This window comes from Panthera tigris, chromosome D3, assembly GCF_018350195.1.
Source record: "Panthera tigris isolate Pti1 chromosome D3, P.tigris_Pti1_mat1.1, whole genome shotgun sequence".
NCBI lineage: Eukaryota > Metazoa > Chordata > Mammalia > Carnivora > Felidae > Panthera > Panthera tigris.
In genome coordinates, this window is record NC_056671.1 from 48,386,316 (window position 1) to 48,407,293 (window position 20,978).

General features: G+C 39.7%; 1 protein-coding gene and 1 pseudogene across 2 annotated transcripts in view; one reads left to right on the top strand and one right to left on the bottom strand.

Moving 5' to 3' along the window:
* Positions 1–20,978, top strand: part of PSMA8 (proteasome 20S subunit alpha 8) — a 63,096-nt gene that overhangs the window by 13,918 nt on the left and 28,200 nt on the right. For both annotated transcript variants that reach the window (XR_006210116.1, XM_007076004.2), the window contains exons 2-3: positions 438–564; positions 20,149–20,273. Coding sequence is in view for 1 of the 2 variants with exons in the window: in XM_007076004.2 (XP_007076066.1) it covers positions 438–564; positions 20,149–20,273 (252 nt within the window). In the remaining variant the exon portion in view is untranslated. The remainder of the gene's footprint in view (positions 1–437; positions 565–20,148; positions 20,274–20,978) is intronic.
* LOC102963442 lies at positions 2,054–14,319 on the bottom strand (annotated as a pseudogene).

Sequence of the window (20,978 nt, forward strand, 5' to 3'; positions counted from 1 at the left end):
GTAGTTATAGCATTGGTGGTATATTCTTCCAATCTCGACCTGTCTGTCTTCTGTACTTTTGGGTTTGGAGAATGGAGTAATCCTGTACCTGTGCAGCTGTTTTCTCAGAAGTCAACTTTTCTCATTTTTATTGAATGGTTAAGAGAAAGCCTTTTCCGGGGCGCCTGAGTGGCTCAGTCGGTTAAGCGTCCATCTTCAACTCAGGTCATAATCTTGCAGTTTGTGGGTTCGAGCCCCACATCTCTGTTATCAATACAGAGCCCTCTTCTGATCCTCTGTCTCCCTGTGTCTCTGCCCCTCCCCTGCTCGTGCACTCTCTCTCAAAAATAAACATTAAAAAAAAAAAGAAAAAGACTTTTCCTACAAGTCATGTGGTAGGATAACTTCATTTTAATGTCAAAACTAACAACTAATTATATTTTTTAATCACTTGATAGGTTGGAATCCGAGGTACTGATATAGTTGTGCTTGGAGTAGAAAAGAAATCTGTTGCCAAGCTTCAAGATGAAAGAACTGTGAGGAAAATTTGTGCCCTTGATGACCACGTTTGCATGGCTTTTGCAGGTACTTATGGACCTACAGTAGCGATAGAGTATCTTCGTGTAGTAGGGTAACACAGTCGGGCCCCCCCCTACAGCTGTCATGCTATATTTACACAACATATAGAGATATGCCCCATTTCTTACTTTGACACAAACAGCATACCCTACCTTTTCTGGAAAATTACACTTCTATAAACATGGATTTCTAATAGTTAGCTTTGATCAAACATAAATGTTAAACAATACATATTATAGTATCCTAATTATGACTTTAGGTGACTGTTTTCTTTTTAAACTTTTTATTTTTAAATTATAGATAGGAAGTCGTAAAAAAAAACACAAGGAAGTTTCCTTTACTGAGTTTCCCCCAATAGTAACATCTTCAAAAACTGATAAATTGAGATTGTTACAAGCCACAGAGTTTATTTAAACAGTTTTACTTGCACTCATTTGCATGTGTATGTGTGTGTGTTTTGTAGTTTTATTAGACGTATCATGTGTATAAGTTCATGTAACCATCACTGCAATCAAGATACACAACTCTTCATTAACACAAGACCACTTCATGCTAATCCTCCTCATCTCTAACCTCTGGCAACAATAATCCTCTCTCTTCTCCATCTCTATAATTTTGTCATTTTGAGAATGTTATATGAATAGAATCCTGTGATATATAATCATTTAATCTTGGCTTTTCTCGTTCAGCATAATTCCCCTACAGTTCATCCAAGTTGTTGCATATGTCAATAGTCACTTGCTTTTTATTGCTGAATAGTGTCCCATGATATGGATCTACCACACTTTGTTAACAACTCACTGATTGAAGGACATTTGGATTATTTCTAGTTTTTGCCTGTTACAGAGAAAGCTGGTGAACATTTGTGTACAGGTTTTTGTGTGAACATAGGTTTTCCTTTTTTGCAGTAAATGGTCAAGGGTACAATTGCTGGGTCATATGGTAATGCATGCTTAGTTTTATAAAAAACAGACAAATTGTTTTCCAGAGCGGTTGAACTATTTTACATTCCTACTAGCAGTATATGAATGATTCATTTTCTCTGCATCCTCAGCAACCTTTGGTGTTGTTACTTCTTTAAATTTTAGATATTTTTATGAGTGTGTCGTGATATATCATTGTGGGTTTAATGTGCATTTGACTCATGGCTAATGATGTTGAACATAATTTTCCTGTGCTTATTTGCCTCCATATAGCAAACGAGACGTTTTTCTTGTCATGTGTGCTTGTGCACGCACCCATTTTCTTTTTTACTTTCTTTCTTTTTTTGTTTGAAATAAGACTTTAATGTGCACAAAGAAAGTTCACGTTAGTGACAGAGAGAGGAAGGAGGGTGAGGAGGTCCCAGGAAGCCCAAGGAAACTGGAGTGTGGAGACAAAGGCCATGGGGCAGAGGAAGTGGCTGGGAGGGAAGGAGAGCAGAGGGGTGGGCCAGGCAGGGCCGGGCTGCATCGTTGCCTGTGGGGGTCAGGGGCAGTGTGGAGGCAGGCTCTTACTTCATCACAGTGGTCTTCCTCTGGCCTCCGTTCTTCACTTCCTTCTGTTCCCTGAGCCCTGTTCACTTCCTGCCAGAGCCTAGAGCCTGGGGCCATCCCTGCCCTGCTCCTTTAGTCTTTCCAGGGGCTGAAGTACTGGGCCTGTGGCCAGCAGTGGGGCCAGTAGCACCTTCCAGCAGATATAGGTCTGGGCAGCTAGGTCCTTGAGTCTTGTCGGGTGCATGGCCTGGGGGCCCTCCCGGGTATGGTTGCTGAGGGGTGGTCCAACTGCATGCACGGCTGCTGCAGCCCTCCCCATTGGTCTGGAGTAATGTCCTGAAGCTGACCACCACCCCAACGAGTGTCAGAAGAGTGGGACACAGGGAGTAAACGTTATGATCTTGTTTGGTGCTGGCCTTTCGCTATTGCTCCTGGCACGGTGGCAAGGTCTCAGAGCCCAGGTACTGCCTGAGGGATGATGGCCTCATGAGGCTCAGGAGCTGGCTGAGCAAAGACAGCTGGGCCTTCTCTTGCCAGAGAGGGAGTAGTGTCTCTTGCTGGTCCAGCATCCGTGCAACAACCACAAGGCTGAGCTGGCTTTGAAGCTGCCTAGTCTGGGAGGTCAGAAAGAACTATGCAAGTACCAGCAGATTGTGGCGGTACTCTGACACCTTGCTTGGGGTGCAGCACAGCTGCTGGAGCTTCCCTGGCCACCCCTGGAAGTTCTCGAGCAGCAGAAAGCAGAGACTGATGGCGATCAGGCTTGGGCAGCAGGTGGAGCCCCACGTCTAGGCTGACTCAGCACAGCGGCTCCATCAGACCCAAGAGGTCCCTGGCTGGGCCGGGGCACACAGTGTCAGGAACTTACAGATGTAGCTCGGGCTGATGTCCAAGGCAGTCTCTGGGGGAGTGTCCTGCTGCTCACTTCAGTTCAGGCTACTGTTATTGTTTTTTAGTGGTTTTTTAAAAACTTTATTATTTTATTTTGAGAGGGAGAGAGAGAGCAGGGGAAGGGCAGAGAGTAAGAGAAAAACTCCCAAGCAGGGTCCATGCTGCCAGCACAGAGCCCAACGCAGGGCTTAATCTCACAGTTAATGAGATCATGATCTGAGCCGAGGTCAAGAGTCAGATGTTTGACTGACTGAGCCACCCAGGTGCCCCATGGCCACTGTCATTTTTAAGCACTCTCCCACTGTGCCAACAGGGCACCTGCAGGCCCAGAGCAGGGTTGCGGGCTCCCAGGATGTGAAATGCCTTCATGACCTCTTGCAGCAAAGGGGCACCACCAGTGCTTGTCTCCATCAGACTGATGGAAGAGCCCGTCCATGTTGAGATCCCATAGGAGGCCAAAGACTCCTGAAGAAGTTTCTGGAGACTGTGTCAGCAGCTGGAAGAGCCACTGGAGCAGGAGCACCAGGTAGTCAGGGGTGTGCAGGTAGAGGCCGCACAGGAAGGAGAGCTACTGGGCCAACGGGCAGTGAGGAACAGCCCTTCCAGGTGGCTGTGTGACTTCAGGTGTAAACAATCCAGGATGCAACACAGGGGGGACAGCTGGGTAGAAACAGTCTGTCCAGGATGTGCTGGTGGAATGACCTGCAGTGACGTGAAAAATCTCTCCACCAGCATCCTGTGCCCAAGTGTGGCAGGCAGTTCATCTTCATCAAGACCAGGGAGTCAAGGTCGGGACAGTTGTGCAGAAGCAGCTCCTCTTGCCCTTGCTCCAGGGCCTGTTCCTCCTTCTCTTGCACTGAGTGATCTAAGCTATTGACGTAGGTCTGTGAGGCCACAGAGGTGAACTGGAACAAGGTGTGGGTGTCCACCACTGGAGCCAGAGTCTTCGGGCTTGGGACTGCCATGTTCGAGAATAGCTCCTCCAGTGAGGCCAGGCTTCCCTGGAGGTCTGAGTCCTGGGGTCTTGCTCTAACTCTTCAGGCAGCTTGTGGGCCCACGTCCTCCAGCTCTGAGGCCCTGCCATGGCCACGCTCCTTTGGGCTGGAGCCCCCCTGCCAGCCTGTGGTACCCTCAGGTCCAGGAACTCTACAGGCAGTGGGTTTCAGTCATTGGGGAACATATCCTCAGCCGCCTGCACCTTGGGCTTCCATGACAACGTGGGAGTTGGAGCTGAGGTGGGACTGCAGCAACACCGGGCAGGGTAGAGGAGTCTCTGGTACAGAGGTGCTCGAAGCAGCCGCCCTTCAGGTTGGGAAACAGGATGGACATCACAGCAGCTGTCTGGACCCCTTCTCTCTGAGGAAGGGCTAGTGGTGTCTTCTGGGGCCTGGCCGTCTGCAGACAGCAGGACGTTTTTTCCTCCAGGGCCGCCAGGCCTCCCCATGGCCCCAGTGTTGCATATGGGCAGGTTGCGCCTGGGCAGGCAACAGCTGCCTACCACTCGGACACAGGCACACGGCCACATGCACCCATTTTCTAATGATGCTTTTTCAAACCAGGATTTTATATTGATTATTAAGCAAAAAAATAGCCTTTATCTTTCTGTCTTAAAAAAGTAATCATCTTGGGGCACCTGGGTGGCTCAGTCGGTTAAGCTTCCAACTCTTGATTTTGGCTCAGGTCATGATCTTGAGGTTCATGGGATCCAGCTTCACATGGCAGAACCTGCTTGGGATTCTCTCTCTCCCTCTTTCTACCCCTCCCTCACGTGTGTGATCGTTCTCTCTCTCTCTCTCTCTCTCTCTCTCTCTCTCTCTCTCTCAAAATAAATAAAAATTTAAAAAGAATAACAAACACCTTTAAAAACAGCCACCTTGCCACAAAACAAATTTTGATAAATTTTTGAAAGATCGAAATCGTACAAAGTATCATTTCCAATCAAAATGAAATAAAACTAGAAATCCACAGAAGGAAAGCTGAAAAATTCCACAGATGTGTGGGAATTAAACAATACAGTTGACCCTTGAATGACACAGGTTTGAACTACATAGGTCCACATATATGTAGATTTTTTTACATACAGCATTGTAAATGTATTTTCCTTATGATTTTCTTAATAACCTTTTTTCTCTAGCTTACTGTGTTTTAATAATACAGCATATAATATGTATAACATACAAAATATATGTTAATTGACTATGTTATCAATAAGGCTTTCAGGCAACAGTAGGCTATTAGTAGTTAAGTTTTTTGAGGAGTCAAAAGTTATGTGCAGATTTCGCTTGGGGGGGTCAGTTAGTGCCTCAATGCTCACATTGTTCAAGGGTCAACTGTACTCCTAAAAAATCCATTGACCAAAGAAGAAATCACAAGAGAAATCAGAAAATATCTTGAGACAAATGAAAATGAAAACACAACATGTCAGACTTATGGAATGCAACAAAAGCAGTGCTAAGAGGAAAATGTGTGGCTATAACCATTTACTTTTAAAAAAAAAGATTTCAATTCAGTAGCCTATTCTTACACCTTAAGAACTAGAAAAAGAAGAACTAACCCTAAGGCTACCACCAGGAAGGAAATAATAAAGGAAGATAGGGAAAATAAAAGATTATAAGAAAAAAAGGTATATAAAACAGAGAATAGGAAAGCAAGAGAGAAAAATCAAAAAACCCAATACTTGGTTCTTTGAAAAGATCAATACTATTGACAAACCATTAACTAGGTAGACTAAGAATAAAAGAAGACCTAATTAAAAGTAGAAATGAAAAAGGGAACATTACTAATAATTTTACAGAAATAAAAAGGATTATCAGAGAGTACTATGAGCAATCATATACCAACAAATGAGATAATCTAGAAGAAATTGACACATTTCTTGAAACATACAAATTACCTGAAGTTACTCAAGGTGAAATAGAAAATCTCAACAGATATATAGTAAGAGTCAACCAGTGATCAAAAACCCAATTAAAAGAAACAAACACAAACAACAAAAAACATGACCTGATGGTTTCCCTGGTGGATTCTACCAAACATTTAAAAAAGAATTAATACCAGTCACTCTCAAACTCTTCCAAAAAATTGAAGAAAGAACACTTCCAAACTCAATATTCTATGAAGCCAGCCTTACCATGATACCAAAACCAGACAAAGACACTACCAGAAAAGAAAACTACACATATAAATATTGATGTAAAAATCCTCATTCAGCAAACCAAATTCAGCAAATTAAAGGATTTATGTGTTGTAACCAAGCGGCCTTTATTCCTGGAGTGCCAGGATAGTTCAACACTTGAAAATCAATCAACGTACTATACCACATCAACAAAATGAAGAGAAAAACAGCATGATCATTTCAATCGATTCTGAAAAAGCATTTGACAGAATTCCATACCCTTTCATGATGAAAACACTCAACAAACTAGGAATAGAAGGAAAAGACCTCAACATAACAAAAGCCATTTATGAAAAACTCACAGCAAACATCATACCCAGTTACGACTGAAAGTTTTTCCTCTAAGATCAGGAATAAGTCAAGGATGTCTGCTTTTGCCACTTCTATTTAACATAATAAGGAAAGTCCTAGTGTGAGCAATTAGGCAAGAAAAAAAAAGGCATCTAAATTGGAAAGGAATAAAATTAGCTTTGTTTATGGATGACGTGATCTTGTATATAGAAAACCCTACGGATTAAAAAAAAAACACACAACATTGTCAGAGGTAATAAATGAAATTGAAATTGAAATAAATGAATTGAAAAAAGTTGCAGGAAACAATGTCAACACACACAAAAATTAGTTGCTTATCTATATACTGACAACAATCTGAAAAGGAAAATTATGAGAAATAATTCTATTTACAATGGTATCAAAAATAATAAAATACTTAGAAATTTAAGGAGGCAAAAGACTTGTACGTTGAAAACTATAAAACATTACTGAAAGAAATTTAAGAAGACACAAATAAATGGAAAGACATCCCCTGATCATGGATTAGAAGATTAATATTGTTAAGATATCAGTACTACCCAAAGCAATGATTCGGTATATCCCTGTCAAATTTCCAATGAGTTTTTTTCAGAAACAGAAAAAATTAAAATTCATATGGAACCTTGAAACAGTCTTGGAAAATTGCAAATCTGGACAACTCATGCTTCCTGATTTCAAAACTTGTCAAACCACTGCAGTGCTAACATAAAGATGGACATATATGGGCTCCTGGATGACTCAGTGCTTTAAGCGACTGACTCTTGATTTCAGCTCAGGTCATAATCTCAAGGTTCTCTCTGAGAGCCTCTCTCTCTCTCTCTGAGAGCAATCTCTCTCTCTCTCTCCCCCCCCCCCCCCCAGTAAATAAACCTAAAACAAAAAACATATGGACATACAGACCAATAGAATATAATGGGCAGCCCAGAAATAATCCTCATATACATGGCCAAATGATTTTTGACAAGATTGTCAAGAGTATTTAATGGGGAAAAGATAGTCTTTTCAACAAATGGTGCTGGGGAAACTGAATATCTAAATGTTAAAGAATAAAACCTTAGCTAACATTATATGCAAAAATTAACTCAAAATGAATTAACTAATGGGGTACTTGGGTGGCTCAGTCAGTTAAGCGCCCAACTTGGCTCAGGTCATGATCTCGTGTTCCGTGAGTTCGCACCCCATGTCTGGCTCTGTACTGACATCTCAGAGCCTGGAGCCTGCATCGGATTCTGTGTCTCCCTCTCTCTCTCTGCCCCTTCCCCGCTCATGCTGTGTCTCTCTCTGTCTCAAAAATAAATAAACACTAAAAATAAAAAATTTTTAAATGAATTAACTACGCATAAAACCTAATGCTTTAAAACTCAGAGGAATACATAGGAGAAAAGTTTTGTGAAATTGGATTTGACAGTGATTTTTTGGATTAAAAAAATGTAAATTGGACTACCTCATAATCAAAACTTGTAATGCATCAAAGGACAAAGTCGACAGTGAAAAGGCAGTCTATGAAATGGGAGAAAATATTTGCAAAATTATATGTCTGAAAGGATTGATAACCAGAATATATAAAGAATACTTAGAACACAACAACAAAGAAGCAGACACCCCAATTCAAAAATAAGCAAAGACTTAAAAGATATGTCTCCAAAGAAGAGATACAAATGGCCAATAAACACATGAAAAAATGCTCAACATGACTAATCATTAGAGAAAATGAAAATCAAAACCACAATGAATCACCACTTCACATCCATTAGGATGGCTATTATATAAGAAATAAATAAAGAAATAACAAGAATGTGGAGAATTCCCTTGTGCACTGTTGGTGAGAATGTAAAATGGTGTAGTCACTATTGAAAACAATATGGCGAATTCATAAAAAAGTAAATATTGAATTACCGTGTGATCCAACCATTCCACTTCTGGGTATATATCTAAAAGAACTGAGAGCAGTGACTCAAAGAGATATTTGTATACCCATATTCATAACAGTATTAATCACAGTAGCTAAAAGATGTAAACAACCCAGGTGTCCATCAATGGATGAATGGGTAAACATAATGTGCTATATGTATACAGTGGAATATAATTCAGCCCTAAAAAAAGAAAGAAATTCTGAAACATACTACTACGTGGAGAAATCTTGAAGACCTTATAGTAAGTGAAATAAGCAGTCATAATAGGCTAATTACTATATGGTTCCATTTATATGAGAATACTACTTGTCAAATTCATAGACACAGAGAATAGAATGGTGGTTGCCAGGGTCTGTCAGGGAGGGGAAATGGGGGGTTATTTCATGGGGTCAGAGTTTCAGTTTGAGAAGATAAAAATTCCCAGAGATGGGTGGTGATGATTTCCCAAACACTGAAAATACTCTTTTTTTAAAAAAAATTTTTAATTTATTTTTGAGACAGAGACAGAGCATGAGCAGGGGAGGGGCAGAGAGAGGGGGAGACACAGAATCTGAGGCGGGCTCCAGACTCTGAGCTGTCAGCACAGAGCCCAATGCAGGGCTTGAACTCACGGAGCATGAGATCATGACCTGAGCTGAAGTTGGACATTCAACCGACTCAGCCACCCAGGCGCCCCCCCTTTTTTTTTTAAATTGTTTTTAATGTTATTTATTTATTTTAGGAGAAAGAGAGACAGCATGAGCGGGGGAGGAGCAGAGAGAGGGAGACACAGAATCCGAAGCAGGCTCCAGGCTCTGAGCTGTCAGCACAGAGCCCGATGCGGGGCTCGAACTCATGAACTGTGAGATCATGACCTGAGCCAAAGTCGGACGCTTAACCGACTGAGCCACCCAGGCACCCCAAACACTGCAAATATTCTTAACTCCACTGAACTGTAAGCTTAGAAATGGTTAAAATGGTAAATTTTATGATATATAATTTACTTCAATAAAAGAAAAAAAATTTAAAAAGAAATCATCTTAGTATAAAAGATATGGAATGCTTTAACTTCTGATATGCATAATTTTCTGACTATAATATAAAAATAATTTTAATATGAATTTGACTTTTTAGCAGAGTAAAATAAGCATTTAGTAATATTCTCCCCCTCATGTTAATTGACCTTTGTAGTCGGAAAACACCTAAATGTCTGTTACTGGGAAGTAGTATAATTAGCCATTGCATATCCAAGGAGTTGCTTAAAAGTACAGGCTCCGGAACCATACCAACTGGATTCTTAGCCAAACTCCACTGCCCACTACATCTATAATTGTGGAGAAGGTACTTAACTATTGCTGCTTGCCTCCGTTTAGTCTTCTTTAACGTGAGGTTAAGGATAGTGTGTACCTTACTGATTTTTTTACAAGAATTAAATGAATTAATACATAAAAAACATTTAGAACAAAGTCTGGCATATATTATTACTATTACACTACAATTACTACTACTACCGTGTTATCATTCTTATTATTTAGTAGCAGTTAAAAAAGGAGGCCATAGGATCTGTCCATATTGACATGAGAAGTATCCACAATATATATTAGAAATAGTGGGTTACTGAATAATACGTATAATTTGTATGGTAGCTTTTATTCCTGCTGTTGGAATATGTTGTGTTGAGTACATATCAGAAAAAAATAGTTCCATCTTGAAAAAAAATCACATTCTTTTGTCAGTATTGTTATTACATTGTACTTTTAATGTTTAGAAAATAGCCTTTAGGAAAAAAATCACAGACTTTGAAAAAATAATTCATGTACCATGTAGAATTCCATTTAAAAGTAGAAATTTTACAGTGTGATAGTATCTTCAAGATAAAGTTGTGGTGTGAATTTAAAAGCACTAGACAGAGGACTTATTTCTTCTATAGATTGCTTATTTATAGAGACAGTAAAATTGTAGTTTTCTTTTTTTTTTAAGTGTTTATTTAAATTCCAATTAGTAGGGGCACCTGGGTAGCTCAGTCGGTTGAGTGTCCAACTCTTGATTTCGGTTCAGGCCATGATCTCAGAGTCGTGGGATCGAGCACATCATTGGGCTCCTCACTGAGCATGGGGCCGGCTTAAGATTCTCTCCCTCTGCCCCCTCCCCCACTCACATACTCTCTCTCTCTAAAATAAAAGATAAAAATAAAAAATTCTGGTCCATTAACATACAGTGTAATATTAGTTTCGGGTGTACAGTACAGTGAGTCAACACTTCCTGATCACCCAGTGATCATCACAAGTGCACTCCTTAATTCCCATCACCTATTTAACTTATACCCCCCCCACCTTTCCTCTGGTAACCATCAGTTTGATCCCTATAATTAAGAGTCTGTTTCTTGGTTTGCTCTTTTTTTCTCCCTTTGCTCATTTGTTTCGTTTCTTAAATTCCACATATAAGTGAAATCATAGGGTATTTGTCTTTCTCTGACTGATTTATTTCACTTAGCAGCTATCTCTAGCTCTATACATGGTGTTGCAAATGGCAAGATTGTGTTCTTTTTATGGCTGAGTTGTATTCTGGTGTGTGTGTGTGTGTGTGTATACACATCTTTTTGAAAACTTTTTTTACTGTTTCTTTTTGAGAAATAGAAAGTGTGAGTGGGGGAGGGGGAGAGAGAGAGAGAGACACAGAATCCAAAGCAGGCTCCAGGCTCTGAGCTGTCAGCACAGAGCCTGACAAGGGGCTCAAACTCATGAACCATGAGATCATGACCTGAGCCGATGTTGGATGAGTCGACTGAGCCACCAAGGCACTCCCCACCCCCCACCCCAACATCTTCTTTATACATTCTTCAATCAGTGACACTTGGGCTGTTTCCATAATTTGGCTATTCTAGATAATGCTGCTATAAACATCGAGGTGCATGTATCCCTTTGAATTAGTATTTTTGTATTCTTTGGGTAAATACCTAGTAGTGTGATTGCTGGATTGCAGAGTGGTGGTATTTTTAACTTTTTGAGGAACTGCCATACTGTTTTCTAGAGTGGCTGCACTAGTTTGCATTTCGGCTAACAGTGCAAGAGAGTTCCTTTTTCTACACATCCTGGCCAACACCTGTTGTTTCTTCTGGTGTTGATTTTAGCCATTCTGACAGGTGTGAGGTGATACCTCATTATAGTATTTCCCTAATGATGAGTGATGTTGTGCATCCTTTCATGTGTCTGTTGGTTATCTGTATGTCTTTTTTGAAAAGATGTCTATGTCTTCTGCCCATTTTTAAATTGAATTGTTCGGTTTTAGGGTGTTGTTTTAGAAGTTCTTTACATATTTTAGATACTAACCCTTTATCAGATATGGCATATCTTCTCCCATTCCATAAGGAGAACAAATATTGTTACAATGTCAATTCTACAATCTACACATTTAATGCTATCCCTATCAAAATACCAACAGCATTTTTTTTTAAATTTTTTTTTTAATGTTTATTTATTTTTGAGACAGAGAGAGACAGAGCATGAATGGGGGAGGGGCAGAGAGAGAAGGAGACACAGAATGGGAAGCAGGCTCCAGGCTCTGAGCCATCAGCCCAGAGCCCGACGCGGGGCTCGAACTCACGGACCGTGAGATCGTGACCTGAGCTGAAGTCGGATGCTTAACCGACTGAGCCACCCAGGCGCCCCACCAACAGCATTTTTCACAGAATCTAGAACAAACAATTTTAAAATTTGTATGGAACCACAAAAGACCCCGAATAGCCAAAGCAGCCTTCAAAAAGAAAAGCAAAGCCAGAGGCATCACAATTCCAGACTTCAAGTTATATTACAAATCTGTAGTGATCAAAATAGTATGGTACTGGCACAAACATAGACACATAGGTCAATGGAACAGAATAGAAAACCCAGAAATGAACCCACAAATATATGTTCAGTCTTTTACAAAGCAGGAAGGAATATCCAATGGAAAAGACAGTCTCAACAAGTGGTGTTGGAAAAACTAGATAGCAACATGCAAAAGACTGAAACTGGACCACTTTCTTATACCCTACACGAAGGTAAATTCAAAAGGGATTAAAGACCTAACTGTGAGACATGAAATCATAACTCTCCTAGAAGAGAGCATAGTAATTTCTTTGACATCAGCCTTAGCAACTTCTTTTTAGATAAGTCTCCTGAGGCAAGGGAGACAAAAACAAAAATAAACTATTGGGACTTTATCAAAATAAAAAGCTTCTGCACAGTGAAAGAAACAATCAGCAAACTAAAAGGTAACCCATAGAATGTGAAATTGCAATTTTCAGCTGTATCTTTAAGTAAAATGTGTTCTCTTTTTCTTAGCCATTTAGTATTGATTAGTGTAACTTCTGTTTCCTACGTTAAATAACTGTATTACTCATATGGTTTGGCCAATTTATTACTAATTTTTTTTCTTGTGTCAGTTATGTCACTGCTTCCTAAATATACTTCTATGTTTCTATGGTTTTGGATCATATTTACATTGTAAAGGGGAAATAACATAGAAATCTCCTCTCTCATCACATTTTGTGATTGAACAAAGCTTTTAATCCATAGAATAGGCAAGTCAATCTCCTCCCATTTCTTTCTCTTATATAACACATTTTATAAAACATGTTTTAACTTTTTAAGTGAACTCTACCCCCAACATGGGGCTTGAACTCATGACCCCAGAATCAAGAGTTGCATGCTCTACTGATTGAGCCAGCTAGGTGCCCCTCATCTTTTTTTTTTTTTTTAATGGAGAACACTCTATGACATGTATGTGAAAACCCAATAGAGAAGTTCCTTTATAGGTTTTTAACATTTTTAAAAATAAGCTCTATTCCCAATGTGGGGCTTGATCTCACCACCCCAAGATCCAGAGTCACATGCTCTACCGACTAAGCCAACCAGCCACCTCTCTCATATAACATTTACAAGAAAAGAGAATTGGTTTTTCCCTTAACTATCTGATTAAAATTTGCACCCTACCCATGAGGGTTAGGGTGATTCTTAGTGACATATTGTGACAGGTTCTTCATTGTTGACTACTATTATCTATCTTCAGGGACTGATAATTCATCTAGGTTTGTAGAAACACAATTTGAAATGGCGGGGAAGTGGAACATGAGTTTGTGACTGCAAAAGACTGATGGTTATGTGAGAAATGACAGTTTCAGAGATTTTGTGAATGCATTTTCTGGGCAGTATGGTATTAAGAGAGTGGGAAAGAAACCGGTCATGTGAAGGTCAAATGCCAAAAGTCTTTAATAGAAATGTTTGCAGGGAAGGCGGTTAAGATGGCAGAGAAGAATGAAGACCCTGAACTTGTCTCATCTCTGAAACACAGCTAGATTAGTACCAAACCAATTTGAACACCTAGGAGATTGTTCTGAGGATTAACACAACAATCTGCATAACTTTAGCCACAGAACTCAGTGGCTACGCAGTGCAGAGAGGTGAACTGGGGGAGAGAAAAGCTGCAGAGGCTGGGGAGCTGTTTTTGTGGAGAGAAAGAAAGGGGAAGAGTACAACACATTGGGATCATGAAAGAAAAGCACTCTCCCAAAAGTAGCTGGAGAGAAGGAAAGAGCGTAAAAACACTTGCAGGGGACTGAACCAGAAATTTGTTCCCCAAAACCATTGACAGGAGGAAAGGAGAGGGTTTCAATACCACCAGAATTCTATAAACAGTGGAGCACAGAGTCTTAAGTTTTGGAGGTCAGTGCCTGCCAGTGCTCTGGTGAGGAAGCAAGGCAAATCCCCAGAAACAGGCAGTGTGGCCTGAAGGGTCCATGTGCCACATGAGGAGAAGCAGTTCTCCTGCTCAGAGTGCATTTGGTAGGGGTCATACGGCCTCCCCACAGGCAAAGGTCCCAGCAGACCCCAGAGAGCAGCCATTTTTGCTGACACTGGAACAAAGATGCCAGGATGAGGTAAAGCCTGGCACCAGCTGCGTGATGTGGTTTGCCATAAACTCTGAACCTGTGCTCCCACGTGATTGTACAGAAGTTTTCTGGGGCAAACTGGCACATGGCCACTGCTCAGTGATACCCTCCCGCAGAGAGTCAGTGCAGGTCCAAGCTGCAGGAGTCTCTGAACTGTGGTGTTTTGAAACACAACCCCATCTGAGTGAAAACTCTGGAGGGAGGTGCCACCTGACAGGCAGACAACTTGGACATGGATAAAATAGAAGCAGGGAATGGATGGAGGCCTGAAACAAAGGAGGGGTGTTTGATCCTGAGTCGGTGAGAGCCTGAAGTTTCTGTGCCAGAGACTAGGGAGTTGGGTGAAGCCATCTCTGCCTCTCCCACACACAGGCATGCGCGCACCATGGCCACACAACACTGATCCACCCAGTAAGCTATGCAGCACCACCTAGTGGAGCATGGAGCCTTTACACTAAGCCCTGCCCAACTGCACCCTCCAAGCACATCCCCTAGAAGATCAGTACAGGTCATGTCACCTGCTTAGTATACAGACTATAGAAGGCTTCATAGTTTCAGTTGTAGGGGAAACGGGATGTAATTTCATTTGGGTTTCATTCTGTTTGCTGGTTCAATTGTCTTGTTCGTTTTCTTTGCTTCTGTTTTTGCTTAAATATTAGTTTTCTTTTTTCTTCTTTCTTCCTCATTCTTGGATACAGAAAGATAAATATTTTTTTTACATTACTTTTTAAATTTTTTACTCTACTTCATTTTCTTTATTTCGTTCTATTTTATAAGTTTTTTAATTTTTAATTTTTTTCTTTTTTTCATTTATTTTCCTTTTTTCTCTATTGTATCAAGCTTCTTTCAATAAGCAGACCAAAGCACACCTATGATCTAGCTTCCTTTATTTGATTTTTTTTTGTTTTTAATTTTTTAATTTAATTTTTTTATTAATTTTTTTCTTCCTCTAAAATGGCAAAATGAAGGAATTCACCCCAAAAGAAAGAACAGGAAGAAATGACAGCCAGGGGCTTAACACAGATATAAGCAAGATGTCTGAACTAGAATTTAGAACCACGATAACAGGAATACTAGCTGGGGTTGAAAAAAGCATAGAATCCCTTTCTGTGGAAATAAAAGAAATAAAATCTAGTCAGGATGAAATTAAAAATGCTGTAACCGAGATGCAATCTTAAATGGATGCAACGATGGCAAGAATGGATGAAGCACAGCAAGGAATCAGTGATTTAGAAGATCAGATTTATAGACAATAATGAAGCAGAAAAAAAGGGGGAAACAAAGGCCAAAGATCATGATAAAAGACTTAGAGAACTCAGTGACTTATTAAAAAGGAATAACACTGAATCATAGGTGTCCCAGAAGATGAAGAGAGAGATAAAGGGGCAGAATCTGGTTTATGTGTGAGCAAATTATAGCAGAAAACTTTCCTAAGCTGGGAAGGACATAGACCTCAAAGTCCAAGAAGTACAGAGAGCTCCCATTAGATTCAACCAAAACTGACCATCACTAAGGCATCTCATAGTCAAATTCACAAACTACACAGACAAGGAAAGAATTGTGAAAGCAGCAAGGGGAAAAAGTCAACCTATAAGGGAAGACAGATCAGGTTTGCAGCAGACCTATCCACAAAAACTTGGCAGGCCAGAAAGGATTAGCAGGATATATTCAATGTGCTGAATCGGAAAAATATGCAGCCAAGAATTTTTTATCCAGCCAGGCTGTCATTCAAAAATAGGAGAGATAAAGAGTTTCCCACAAATAAAAACTAAAGTTCATGACTGCTAAACCAGCCTTGCAAGAAATTTTAATGGGGACTCTTTGAGTGGAGAAAAGATAAAAAACAAAAAAGACCAAAAGCAACAAAGACTAGAAAGGACCAGAGAACATCATCATCAGAAACCCCAATACTACAGGCAACACAATGGCACTAAATTCATATCTTTCAGTACACACTGTAAATGTCAATGGACTAAACACTCCAATCAAAAGACATAGAGTATCAGAATGGATAAGAAAACAAGACCCATCTATATTCTGCATACAAAATACTCATTTTAGACCCAAAGACACTGACAGATTGAAAGTAAGCGGGGGGGGGGGGGGGGGGGGGCGCCTGGGTGGCTCAGTCGGTTGAGCGGCCGACTTCGGCTCAGGTCATGATCTCGCGGTCAGTGAGTTCGAGCCCCGTGTCAGGCTCTGTGCTGATAGCTCAGAGCCTGGAGCCTATTTCAGATTCTGTGTCTCCCTCTCTCTGACCCTCCCCCGTTCATGCTCTGTCTCTCTCTGTCTCAAAAATAAATAAACATTAAAAAAAAATTAAAAAAAAAAAAAAAGAAAGTAAGGGGGTGGAAAACCATCTATCATGCTAATGGTCATCAAAAGAAAGCTGGAGTAGGCATATCTAGGAATAAACCTAACCAAAGAGGTGAAAAATGTATACACTGAAAACTATAGAAAACTTATAAAATAAATTGAAGTAGACACAAAAAAATGGAAAAACATTCCATGCTCCTGGATTGGAAGAACAAATATTGTTAAAATGTCTATACTACCCAAAGCAATCTACATATTCAGTGTAATCCTTATCAAAATAACACCATCATTCTTCACAGAGCTAGAACACACAATCCTAACAATTTGTATGGAACCAGAAAAGACCCCAAATAGCCAAAGCAATCCTGAAAAAGAAAACCAAACAAAACTGTAGTCATCAAGACAGTATGGTACTGGCACAACAACAGACATATACATCAATGGAACAGAATAGAGAACCCAGAAATGGACCCACAACCGTATAGCCAACTAATGTTTGCAAAGCAGGAAAGAATATCCAATGGAAAAAAGACAGTCTCTTCAGCAAATGGTATTAGGAAAACTGGGCAGCAACAAGCAGAAGAATGAACCTGGACCACTTTCTTACACCAAACACAGAAATAAACTCAAAATGGATGAAAGACCTAAACATAAGACAGGAAGCCATCAAAATCCTAGAGGAGAGGGGCGCCTGGGTGGCTCAGTTAATCATCTGACTTTGGCTCAGGTCATGATCTCACCATTTGTGGGTCTGAGTCCTGTGTAGGGCTCTATGCTGACAGCTCAGAGCCTGGAGCCTGCTTTGGATTCTATATCTCCCTCTGTGTCTGCTCCTTCCCTGCTCACACTCTCTCTCTCAAAAATAAACATTAAAAAAAAATTTTTTTTAATCCTGAGGAGAAAACATGCAACAACCTCTTTGACCTGGGCCACAGCAACTTCTTACTTGACATGTCTCCAAAAGCAAGGGAAACAAAAGCAAAAATGAACTATTGGGACCTCATTGAGATAAAAACTTCCTGCATAGCAAAGGAAACAAAGCAACAAAACTAAAAGGCAACCGACAGAATTGGAGAAGATATTTGCAAATGATGTATCAGTTAAAGGATCAGTATCCAAAATCTATGAAGAACTTATCAAACTCAACATCCAAAAATCAAATAATCCAGTGAAGAAATGGTCAAAAGACATGAATAGACACTTCAAAGAAGACATCCAGATTGCTAACAGACACATGAAAAGATGCTCAACATCACTCATCATCAAGGAAATACAAATCAAAATCACAATGAGGGGACGCTATGGTGGCTCAGTTGGTTAAACATCTGACTTTGGCTCAGGTCATGATCTCCTGGTTCGTGGATTCAAGCCCCGTGTCGGGGTCTGTGCTGACAGCTCAGAGCCTGGTGCCTGCTTTGGATTCTGTGTCTTCCTCTCTCTCTGCCCCTCCCAGCTCACATGCTCGCTCGCTCTCTCTCTCTCTCTCTCTCTCTCAAAAATAAACAAACATTTTTAAAAATTAAATAAAGCCGTAATGAGATACCACTCACACTTGTCAGAATGGCTAAAATTAACAACTTCAGAAACAACAAATGTTGGCAAGGATGCAGAGAAAGAACCGCCCTTTTGTACTGCTGGTGGGAATGCAAACTGATGTAGCCACTCTGGGAAATAGTATGGAGGTTCCTCAAAAAGTTAAAAATAGAACTACCCTATGACCCAGCAATTGCACTACTAGGTGTCTATCCAAAGCATACAAAAATGCTGATTCAAAGAGGCACGTGCACCCCAGTGTTTGTAGCAGCACTATTAACCATAGCCAAAGTATGGAAAGAGCCAAAATGTCCATCAACTGATGAATGGATAAAGAAGAAGTGGTGTATATATATACGATGGAATATTACTCGACAATCAAGAAGAATGAAATCTTGCCATTTGCAACAATGTGGATGGAACTAGATTATATTATGCTAAGAGAAATAAGTCAGTCAGAGAAAGACAAATATAAGATTTCACTCATGTAATTTAAGAAACAAAACAGATGAACATAAGGGAAGGAAGGCAAAACTATTATAAAAACACAGAAAAACTATAAGAGACTCTTAAATACAGAGAACAAACTGAGCATTGCTAGCGCAGTGTTGGGTGGGGGGGAAGGGCTACAGGGGTGAGGGGCATTAAGGAGGATATCACATTGTTGGGATGAGCACTGGGTGTTATATGTAAGTGATGAATCACTAAATTCTACTCCTAAAATTATTATTACACTGTATGTTAACTAATTTGGATTTAAATTTTTAAAAATAATAAATAAACAAATGAATGAATGAAATGTTTGCAACTGTTGCATTTAAGTTTTAGGTCAGTTTTTTATAGAAACATTTTATTTCCTTATAAAGTATTGAGAATCAATTACATGATGTTTTGGTATGGCAAAAGGAAGACAGTGTTTTTTTTTTCTGTTTTAAAATTCTTGATTTTCAAACCCTTAATTTTAGACAAAAAGCTGAGAAGTGGTATGTCACAGTTATACTGAATGCATTTTGAAGGCAATGGATAGATTTTTGATAATGAAGTAATATTGTTTTCATAAGGAGAAAGCCAGCTTACTTCATAATTTAGGTAATAAGTATATTGATTTTGGAACCAGGATAAACCCTCAGCCTTTGATCAGTCTGCCACTGATATCTTCTCCAAAAATAGGTTTTAAAAAACAACTACAGGGGCACCTAGGTAGCTTGGCTGGTTAAGTGTCTGACTCTTGACTTCAGCTCAGGACATGATCTCATGGTTCATGTGATCTAGCCCCAGGTCCGTTTCTGCACTGACAACGTGGAGCCTGCTTGAATTCTCTCTTTCTAAATAAATAAACTTAAACATTTTTAAAAACTATAACTACAGAGATTTTTAGAAAATGGTTAGTAAAACCTAATAACCAGCTCAGCTACTGTGAATTAAACCATTTTGATCTTTGAGAAATAGTTTACTTAATGCTAGTATCTAACTACTATTCTTTAAAACCATTTTCTTGGGGTGCCTGGGTGGCTTAGTCAGTTAAGTGCTTGACACTTGGTTTTGGCTCAGGTCACGATCTCATGATTCGTGAGTTCAAGCCCCACATCAGGCTCCATGCTGATGGTGTGGAGCCTGCTTGGGATTCTCTCTCTCTCTCCCTCTCTCTCTACCCCTCCCCTGCTCACTCTCTCATTCTCTCTCAAAATAAATAAATAAATTTTAAAAAATTCAAAATAAACCATTTTCTTTAAAAAGTAAATAAGGGGTGCCTGGGTAACTCAGTTAAGCATCCGATTCCTGATATTGGCTCAGGTCATGATCTCTTGGTCATGGGATGAAGCCCCACGTCGGGCCCATGCTGAATCAAAATAAATAAGATTTTTTTTGAAAGCAAATAAGAATGAATCGGTTTAAGTGTTGAATGTCAGACAAGTGATACTCTATTTTACAAGAATTACAAATTGTTTATAATGGACATATATTGATAAAAATGGACATTACAAGAAAGATTTCATAGTAGCTTTAAAAAACCCTTTTGATAAGAAAAAAGCCATTTTTTAAATAACGCATTGCCTACTTTTATAGGACTGACTGCTGATGCTAGAGTGGTAATAAACAGAGCCCGTGTGGAGTGCCAGAGTCATAAGCTTACAGTTGAGGATCCAGTAACTGTAGAATATATAACTCGCTTCATAGCAACCTTGAAGCAGGTAAGCCAGTATTCCGACAGATTTCTTCAGGCTTTCTTCTTTTGCATCATTATGGTTCCTGTCATGGGAATACTATAAGCACTCCAGTCATTTAATCCATTAAATCTACTAAACTCCTTATTCCTCCTCACATTTACTTCATGTAATCCATTAAATCTACTAAACTCCTTATTCCTTCTCACATTTACTTCATATTCACTCTCTTATTCCAGTGGACTGGATTGATTTGATCGTTAGAAATCTCAGTCACTATCAATTCTGGGAATTCTATTAAAATTTAAAAGAGCAATACATCTCATATTTTAAGAGGATTTCTGTACTTCTCGTGATACAGTAGTGAAAACCTTTTTCTTTTCTTTTAAGTTTACTAAAGAAATACCCATGATTCTTTCACCTGCAAACCTAAACAAAACTGATCATGTTTGGATTTGACTTCTGAATCCATACATAGATACACAGGTTGACATTACATAGAATCATGATGTATATAAGTATTCTCTTACTCTCATTTTATGTGCCTTTTATGTATGCCAGCATAGTCCTTATGCATACTTACCATTCTTACTGTGTAATACTGTTTCCAGTTGCTCACTGGAAATTATTTAGATTGTTTCCAGTTTCTTTCCCTTTCTCATTCCCTTTCTCAATTTAGTACTTTAATAGCATTACTCTATCTTTGTCATAGCTTTTAGTTTTCTTTTTTGA